Raw genomic sequence first — 9,599 nt, 5'->3', positions numbered from 1 at the left:
ACCCACCTGCCACACTCCTTGTAACCCCTTAAATAACACACATCCCCACCCGCCCACACCTTGATCCCACACCCCCAAAACACCTGCACCTACTTGTTCCCCCCATCACCCTTTCGCACCCGCCTCCCGCCGCCAACACTTTCAACCCGCCCGCCAAACCCACCCGCAAACCAGACCCCCAACGCCACTCCTTCCCATCTACATTCGACTCGCCACCACAATGCCGCGCCCACAAAACCACGCCATGGCGGACAGGCACGTAACAGAGGCGCAGAAAGTCGCCTTCATCGACGCCGCGGAGCGCAAGCTCATCGAAAGAGGCAACGTCGAGAACGCCCGCGAGGTCGCCTCCATGCTCTGCGGCGCCTGCCTGGCCCAGACCCGGAAGCCGCTCACCTACCGCGCCCACATCGTCAAGAACATCCGCAGGTGGTTGGCCCGCTTCCCGGACGTCTGCCCCCCGGACTTGAGGCATCTCAACATCGACCACGTCGAGGACCAGACCATCATCGACGTGTACGAGATCGTTGCCCGGTAATTTGCCCAGTAAGTAAATCCCACACCCTCACTCTCCTTTTTTGTTGCACGCAGCAAGCCTTCCTCTCGCCCTCCTTCCCTGCTTCCCTGCTTCCCCACTGACCCTGCAGCTGAGAGCCTGCTCATAAGTTTAGCCTTTTCTTGCACATGCACGGGGGTGCTGTGTGCCGTCTTTGTGTGATTTCGCCTTGTTTCATCTACATTTCAACTGCTTTCACTAGATTTACCATTTCGTTAAAATCTATTTCCTCTGCGTAAACCCATATGGAACCCGCGCCACCCGTCATGTGCTTCTTTAAGAACACACATTGTACCCTTCCCCGAGGGGGCAATTTGGTAATTATTTTGACGGAGCCTAACAAGCGTTTTATGGCACTATCCTGGGCTACCAAAAAGCGTCTGCTACAGCCAGTGGGATGTCCATGTGCCATAGCCGACGAAAGGACGCGGGCGAAAACAACCTGTTTGAAGCCATTTGACATTTTCACACACGTGCAGAAAGGGCTCAAATGAGAAAAAGGGGCAATTTGGTAATTTTAGTTATGAACCGGAAAGCGACAGCAGAGATTGCACAACCTCATCTTCACCGCCTTTATCCTTCCTGAAGGCATGCTTCGAGAGTGTACGGCTCATTGCCGCACCGTACCTCGCCCCAGACGTGGGCGACAAATGCTCGTCGCGTGCGGAAGAGAGCGGGATCTGGTTTACCGATCCCGACGTTGACTTTGCACAGCCATTTTCACTCGAGGTACATACACGAAACGAAGAAGCAGTGCACTACAGTACACGTCTTCCAGTGCAGACAGGCGAAAGAGAGAAGCTCTCCTCGTCATGCGGGAAATGGGGGACAGGTAGTGGCGCACGCGGCGGGGTGGCCGCGGGGCGTGGCGGGGCGTGGCGGGGCGGTTGCGCAACAAGGCGCAGCGAGAGAGAGTGGAGAGTGAATTGTACGTCTACAGTACCCTTACTGTACATGGAATAAGGAGGCCGTCTCCCTTTCTTTCCCCTCTCTCACGATGCGACTGAGGTGGGTCCCATGTCCCACAGTTCTGTATCGCACCGATAAGTTTAGGGCCTTCAAACTCGCGAAAACGCGGAACAGCGGAAGAAAGGGCCCGGTCCCTCGTTTTGCATGCAATCCACTGGGCCGCAACGTGTGGTTTTAACACACCCAATCATGACAGAGAGATGGCAATCCAACCCTGCCATGTTTTCGCCGGCGGCAAACGATACGAGAGCATACAAGTCAAACATGCGCACAAGTGGTGTGGCATGGCTGTCGCACTATAATATTATACCGCGTATTATACCGCAGGAGTCTTGCCCGATTCCATCGCAGACCTACCCCCGTGCTATGCCAATGTCGCTCTCGTGTTCCGCATCCTCCACATGCATATGTACGCCTTCATCCGTGCAACTGCGTGCCGTGCGGGGGGATAAGGTATGTGGACGAGGACCAAGCCCTCTACAAGGGGTGCGTTCTCGGTTCAATGCATGCACTGCATTGGTTCACACACTTCCGCTTCTCGACACCTCATTGCCTCGCAGCGAATGGTGCCCTTGATTAAACGAATAAAAAGTTTTTCCAAAACCGCTCGATCAGACATATTGTACAGTACCCCTGTTGCCGACGCAAACTACCTTGGTAGCGAAGGACTTTCGCATCTTCGCACAATTCCAACCGCACCACCGGCGAGGCAACACAGTTCAGTGCACTCTAGGCAGCATACCATCGGCCGTGAAATGGGCATCCATTGCAGACGTCGTGAGATCCCGATTATTGTTATTCAAGATTTCTACTGCAATACCAGATTAGGTCCGCGGTGTGGACATCAGAACAATCTCTGTTTGTTGTTACTCAACAGTTGCGCTGTATTACCAGATAAGGTCCGCGGTGTGGACATCAGGACATGCCCCGCATTGAAATACCGTGCCTATGACCCCAACAACTGCAACATATATCCAACAAGGACTATAAGCAACCACCACCACCACCACCACCACCACCACCGCTGTAGACCGGATCAGAATCATACATGAGTGAGACGCGAAAGGAACTGGACCCCAAACCCTTATTTCCACAACCCACGTCAACTCGGTCTCCATAAACGCTATCAAAAGAACGTACATTTTCAATGGCCTCGACCGCAGAGTTAAAGCAACCACACGAGCACGTACACAAAGCACGGTCAAACTACCCCCCACAACAAAACCATGCTCAGGTGTCACCTACTCCCTCCGCGACACCGGGCGTCATACTTGAAGAAAGCGATCACAAAGCGACCGCATATCTTAGACTAGCGAATGCATCTCCTTTATTGACAGACATTAAAAGCAGGGTAGCGGATTAAGACCGCGCACAGATGCGCACGGCCTCATCGCATCCCCCCCAACTGGCATGGCTGCGCCGTTCCCCGTGCCACGTGCATGAGGGCGTAAAGCGGCAGCGAGTAAGTGTGGGGGGGCAGGGCTTGGCATGGCAACGCCCGAGCATACGCACTCAGAGCCGGCGATATATGTGCACGAAGCGGCGTGCGAATACTGAGATGAATAGGGAAGGTATATATCTACAACAATGAAAGCGAGCGACTTCAGGCGCCGGTGTCAGACCTGCATGCAGCCCAGGATGACAAAGTCGCCCGAGCGGCGCGGTCCGTCCGACTGCCTAGACTGGACGCAGCCTCTGAACGGGTCCTCTACATGTGATGAAGCATAGGAATTACGACGGGAACGACAGGCGTCAGCAGCACGCTTGTAGTACAAACGAAGAGACGACAGAAAGTGAGAAAACGTACCCCTAACCATCCTTGGGGCGCGCCTCTCCTCGGACACTGGGTTTCCGTCATTGACTCTGCCGGAACGCCTCGCCCTTGACCTGCGAGTATTTGACGAGCGTCTACGCCGCGGCCTTGGCGGGTCGTCGTTGTCGCTGAGCTGTGGGTCTCGCTCGGGTGGCGGCGGTGCGACGCAGATGAGAAGGCGACGATAGTTCTTAGCGATGTATTCTCCGAGTATTCCGGGAACAGCCATGATGTGATTGTAATGGGCGTGGAATGAGGATGGGGGGTGGGGGGGGGGGGGGATATAAAAGGCTGACAAGGGCGGGAGAGATGAGGCAAATGGAAGATAAGTACACGTGGCAATAGCGAAAAAACGCCGGCCGTTACGGACCGAGGCTTTCATTGGTGCGCGGAAGAGCGAGCGGCCCCGCATTCAGCGTGCATCTCACTGCATCGTTCTGTCCGTCCATTCCCCGCCCGCCGCCACCCCCTCCCAGCCCCGTGCTTCGCTACTCCCCACCTCCCAACGTTCTATCTATAAAGCGCCAATACCCAGCTCCCCCCGTAACTCCCCGGCCTGCCGCAGCTCCGTCACCACATCCAGCCCCCCCACAAATGTCCCATTCGCATACACCTGCGGAAACGTGGGCCAGTCCGAGAACACCTTCATCCCCGCTCGCACCTCCGGGTCCTGTAGAATATCAAAGCTCTCGAACGCCACCCCTTCCTCCCGAAGCAGCCCCACAATCCTCCTCGAAAACCCGCAGCGCGGCGCGTCTGGCTCACCCTTCATAAACACCATCACCGCCGCCCGTCTCGTCAACTCCTTCAACCTCCCCGTCAGTTCATCCTCCCCATCCGTCTTCCCCTCTGCCTCCCCTTCCACCTCCTTCGCCCCAGCCTCCTCCTTCTCCGGCGGCCTCAGCTCCGCCTTGCCCCCCTCCCCCTTCGAAAGCTCCTCGATCAGCGTCCCATTCTCCTTGACCTCGCGCAAAATATCCAAGCCCCCCACCAGCTTCCCGTGCGCAAACACCATGGGGTACGTCGCCCAATCTGCGTGCTTCTTCATCGAAGCACGCATCTCCTCGTCCGCCAGAATGTCCACATGACGGAACACCACCCCTTCCCCGCGCAGCAGCTCCACCACCTGCCGTGAGAACCCGCAGCGCGGGTTGTCAGGCGTGCCCTTCATGAGCACCGTGATCTCGCCCAACCGCGCCACCATCTCGCACGCCGCGGCGCGCAGCGCGGCCTCGTCCGCGCGCTGCAGCCACTCCACATCTGCGGAAAGCGCAGCTGCGTCGGCGCCGGAACGGCGACGCACGAGACGGGCTTTGCCGAAGAAGAGAAACGTCGGAACGGCCGACACGTCGTACTGTGCCGTCACGTCCGGGAGCGTCTCGGCGGCTGCAGAGGCAAAGCGCAGCGTGCTGTCCAGTGGCTGAGAGGCGTGCAGCTCGCGGAAGACGAGGTTCATCTGCGCGCATGGGGGGGCCCATGGGGCGTGGAAGTTGACGACGATGCGCGCGTCGGTCTATTCGGTGGGGTGATGTTGAGGAGTTAGTGGCCTGAGTTGGACAAGAGTGAGATGCGGGTGGTAGTAGTGGAGAGGAAGATTTCGTACCTTGATGAGAGTGGTAAGGTCTGCGGGTGAGGCGATTGCGTGGATGGGCTGCTTTGCGGAAGCCATAGTGACGAGTTGCTTGCGACGAGGGAGGTGGATCGCGGCCGTGGCGAGGAGAAAAGAAGAGACTGGTTTCGCTACAGGGAAGGTATGCGTGTGCGTTCCACACGTGTCATACGTTTCACTTCTTGTGCGCTGGAACACCTCCAGGTGTCAGCTTTCTGTCTTCCGACGCATGTTTCCCGCAAGCTCGCCGGGAGAACGTTCTCGCCTGCTAGGACTCGAGCTTCTCCTGCGAGCACAGGAGGAGCAAAGTGATATCAAACGAGCCTTGTCGGGCGGCACCAGAGTACTGAATGAAACCTCTGAGTCGCTCCTCGATCCCTTCTTCTTCAAGAGCGCGCAATCACTCGCTCCCTTGGTTTGCAGGCATCGTCTCCTCCGCCTCCGACCCAACCCGGCGTCCACACGCCCTCTCCACGTGCCATCCGTTTCCAATCGCATTTCCAGCACTTTGTTGCGTCCTAATTGCGTGATCCTCATGGGGGAACTTCCTACAGTGTAGAAACAATGTGAAGTGAAATCCCCGCAACCATCACGCATCAGTCCTCCGGTTTGTGCCTCATAAATTGCATCATCTTACTAAGTGCGCGCCTCTTGCGCCCTTCGCCATTGGGCGCCTCGACCAGCTAGACAAGTCGTTGCTGCGTTGCGACAGCGTCGTCAGGGGAGCGGGGGGACATGGGGTTTCTGGGTGTGCGTTCCAATTCGAACCGCCTGCGGCTCGCGCTTTGCAATAGGGAAGTGTTTCTGTTGTTTGGCCACTGGCTCCCATTTTGCCGAAGTTAAAATTGAGGGGTCAGGATTTCGTGGCACGTAGGGAACAAGCTGTTACGCATGCAATGCTGTAGTGAGAATGCATGTCCGCTTGCGCTGAATTGTCCGTTTCATACTTTGCAGGCCGTTCTGGTCCCTGGTGACGTTGACTTTGCGATGCTCCAATACATTTCTACGCTTCTCCAAATGAGGTACACAAATGTGCAGACGTCGAAACAGAGTGCGTAACTTCAAACCACAGAACGCCATTTCCCACCGAGGTCAGGCTCAATAGGGATCAACTCAAATACTGAGCGATTCTTCATCCCGCCAGAAGGCGCCGTCACAAAAAGCACTGTACCAGCAACACCCGCCTGCCCTTTCCAGCTCCCCTGTTCTTATTTGTACAGCCCTTCCCCGCATCATATATCCGAGTTACGTGTGCAAGCAAACCCCATCTTTTTGCTCCAGTCCCGCGCCATACCTTCCACCACGGCTCCCATCGCAATACTGTACCTTGCAAGTGTAATCGATCCAGCTCGCGCGCGTAACTGTTACGAAAAGCATTCGGTTTTTATTGAAAAATCAAGGAAGGGGTGCAATGGCACGAAAGAAGTCTGTGAGTTGTGCTAGAGACCTCTTGAGAGGTCTCTAGCACACTCACAGACTTTTTAGATCAGAAGCTTGGTAAACTCCAGTATCTTTACAGCATGATCTATCATCACGTTCTGGACATGAAAGGCATTCTGGAAAGGCTCTCTTTGACTAAGTCGTGTATGGATAGATGACCATCTGCTCACACAAATATACTTCTGTTCTCAAATTTTCATCAGAATTACCATCGAGGGACAGTACTGTAACTCTTTAAGAGAAGGATTCCTGAGCTCTCGTTGACACGCACCTCAGGCATTACCCATTGAGATGTTGTCAGATCATCGAAGTGTACTTGCGACAGTTCGCCAGCGCATTAGGTATTTATCTCACGGAAAGTATTCATCAAAGAATTTATCTGTATCAATGCCACTCACACAATGATCCCTCTCATGGCTGTGAGTCTTCGTCATCTGGCCGGAAGCAAATGCATAGCATTTACATAAGCCAGAAAAAAAGGCCCAGAATGTCCCTGTCAAGTATATTGTCGAATCACAACAGTCTTTGGATCGTCCCAATACCCACGGTACCACTGCGCGCTGCTTACCGTATACATGCGCAAGAGCCGAACATGATGCTGGAAGAACCCTGTTTTGTCACCATTCCCTTTCACCATTCAAACCCCTCCGCCAGCCTCCTCTGCCCAGAACATGCTCTCGCTCCTCCAATTTTCTGTGTCTCGTCAAAGGGTACTGAGCGGTTCATTTTGATACTAAAATTAGCAGCTCTCATCCGGCAGGACTCTGGACGAAAGAGTGACGCGATTTGAGTCGTTGAGCGCAATTTTCTAATACAGACGCCTTCTGAAGATGGCAGAATATGACATCTTCCACACGACACACGGCGTCACCTGTCACTCAACTTTGAACGAGGGGTGGAGGAATATGCATTGCTTGCTAGACCTTTTCCGTAACTCTTTGATAGGCACTCCACTTTTCTTCTTCCTTCTTCCTTCTTCCTAGAGGCGTGAATTGTTAATTGTCATTCTCAAGACCCATACCACCAGCTCTCGGCAGTGTATATAAGATTTGCTCGAATGGAAGACTCGAAGTTACGATGAGTCTCGACATAGTGAACACCAAATCTCCGAAAACCCTTCACACACATGTGTATCAAGTTTTTCGCTTTCGTTTGCTTTCTAACACTTTTCGGATTGATCGCAGCTAGAACGAAATGTGGCCCAGGAACCTCTCGCAAGGGAGAGAACTGCATACCATGTCCGGCTGGTACATTTCAAGAAATGTGGGACAAACCTTCCTGTTCACCCTGTCCGGGCGGAACTCATAGGAAATCTATTGGCGCCTCATCTATAGCTCAATGCATTCGATGCCCAAGGTCTTTCTACAGTTCTGCTGGGTCGTCTACTTGCCTGAAATGCAAATCTGGAGACTTTTCCCTCGCCGGATCTGATCAGTGTGGCAAGTGCAGGGCTGGCTTTGAATTAAAGGCCATCGGAGGTCCGTGCCAACCTTGTAAGCCCGGATTCTTTAGCGAGGCAGAGCGACACGGGAATCGTATGTGCTCAAGATGCCCAGATGGCACTTTTTCATCGAAGAATGGGGCATCCTCGTGCACACCCTGTCCGCCTGGAAGCTTTCGCCGAAACACGCCAACTGTGCACGGAAGACAAGATATCGAAGAGGATAGTTCTCTCTGCCCTCTCTGTCAGGAGGGAACCTATAGTGACGCTACGGGATCCTTTGTTTGCAAGCTATGCCCTCCGGGAACCTTCTCAAGAAAAGGGGCGACTTCATGTTCTCCATGCCCTCAGGGGCAGTACAGTTATCTCGTGGGTAGTTCCGGCTGCACTCGTTGTCCGCGAGGCTCAAATTCACTTGGCCTGCGCCCGGCAGGATGCAAGCACAAAAACACAGGATGTAGTTCAGAGACTTTCGAAAATGCTAGCGGAGAGTGTGAAGCATGTATGCCTGGTTTCTTTTTCTTCAAGAAAAAAGGAAAGTGTTTGCCGTGCCTTGGATCGAGAGTCAGTCGGGGAGGGCTTCAAAGCAAATGCGGTGAATGTCCCAAAGGCAAAGTTCCGCTTGGGGATCATTCCATTTTCGAAAACTCGGGCTGCGAGTGCGCTCCAGGAACAATGGACGACGGAAACGGAGGATGCATTCCTTGCCCATCTGGTTTCTACTGGAGTCGCCCATCCTATAATAAAGTTCTTCTCCTAAATCTAGCAAGGGCACGGACACTTCAACCGGGGAGCTGTCATCCGTGTCCCAAGGGGTATTTTAACAACAAGTCGAGAAGGCTAGAATGTGATCTCTGCCTTTTCAACACCTTTCAAGATGAAATAGGAAGCACAGAGTGCAAAAGGTGCCCGGGAGACTCAAGAAGTCCGATTGGTATTTCGGACCCCAAATTGCTGTTACCCTCACGTATTTCGTGTGAAGTCGATGAAACAGGGTGTGCTCCAGGCGAGATTAGGGATGCAGCGGGTTCTTGTTCTGCGAGGAGCTGTCCTCTTCCCGGCACATTCTTCAAAGGTTCAAAATGTACCCGTTGTTCTAATGGTTCTATATACGTAAGGAACAAGAGAGATTGTGAAAAATGTGGTACAGGTGGCGCGAGCAGTGGTATGTACACAAGCAACGGTGGTCTGTCGACAAAATGCAAGAAATGCCCTGTGAACACCCATCGCAGTATCTTTGTTCCGAGAATATGTATGTGCCGTACCCTGTCATACTCGGGACTGTCGTACGGGTTGCTGAATGGGAATTGTGTTGTATGTCCTCGTGGTTTCGGAAACGTTCTTCCTTCTTCTATCGACAGTTTCTGTGGAAAATGCCCGCCCGGGTCAATATCTGCGTCGACAGGAGATTCTGTATGCACCTCATGTGACCCCAACTCAACCACACGCGGTGAAGACAGAACCACATGTATTCGGTGTCCGGCTGGAACGAGACGCCCGCGTGATGTTTTTGGCCTCTTGTTGAATGAATGCCGAAGGGGAGACTAATGTTGTTTTAAGAGGGAAAGGTATTCAAATAGTTGGAAAGCCGACCACTGCTCTCTCGGTCTCTCGATTCTGTACTTTATCACAGATGATATTAGTGATGCAGTCCTAGATGAAAAGTTGAAGCAGGAAGTAGACGAATTTCATCGTAGCTGGATCAGTAACTAAACAGCTTACAGAGTGGTAGCAGTGCGTAATAAAATCTTTCTCATCTGCGACTGATTGA

At 53.5% G+C, this 9,599-nt stretch overlaps 3 protein-coding genes; 1 reads left to right on the top strand and 2 right to left on the bottom strand.

Annotated features, from left to right (window-relative positions):
- Nucleotides 1–2,829: 2,829 nt before the first annotated feature.
- On the bottom strand, nt 2,830–3,567 carry CHC_T00004546001 (hypothetical protein). XM_005716000.1 is given in 3 exon segments: nt 2,830–3,141; nt 3,142–3,233; nt 3,333–3,567. The coding sequence occupies 2 exon segments, from the start codon at nt 3,565–3,567 to the stop codon at nt 3,142–3,144; spliced, it is 327 nt and encodes a 108-aa protein (XP_005716057.1). The 3' UTR covers nt 2,830–3,141.
- A 113-nt stretch (nt 3,568–3,680) lies between these two features.
- Nucleotides 3,681–4,794, bottom strand: CHC_T00004545001 (hypothetical protein). XM_005715999.1 is given in 2 exon segments: nt 3,681–3,852; nt 3,853–4,794. The coding sequence occupies 1 exon segment, from the start codon at nt 4,792–4,794 to the stop codon at nt 3,853–3,855; it is 942 nt and encodes a 313-aa protein (XP_005716056.1). The 3' UTR covers nt 3,681–3,852.
- Nucleotides 4,795–7,513: 2,719 nt separating this feature from the next.
- Nucleotides 7,514–9,376, top strand: CHC_T00004544001 (hypothetical protein). The gene has a single exon (XM_005715998.1). The coding sequence runs from the start codon at nt 7,514–7,516 to the stop codon at nt 9,374–9,376; it is 1,863 nt and encodes a 620-aa protein (XP_005716055.1).
- The last annotated feature ends 223 nt before the right edge of the window (nt 9,377–9,599 follow it).

Source organism: Chondrus crispus, genomic scaffold, assembly GCF_000350225.1.
Source record: "Chondrus crispus Stackhouse genomic scaffold, scaffold_236, whole genome shotgun sequence".
Taxonomy (NCBI): Eukaryota; Rhodophyta; class Florideophyceae; order Gigartinales; family Gigartinaceae; genus Chondrus; species Chondrus crispus.
The sequence above is the reverse complement of the archived record's forward strand: the minus strand, read 5'-3'. Positions and strand labels throughout refer to the sequence as shown.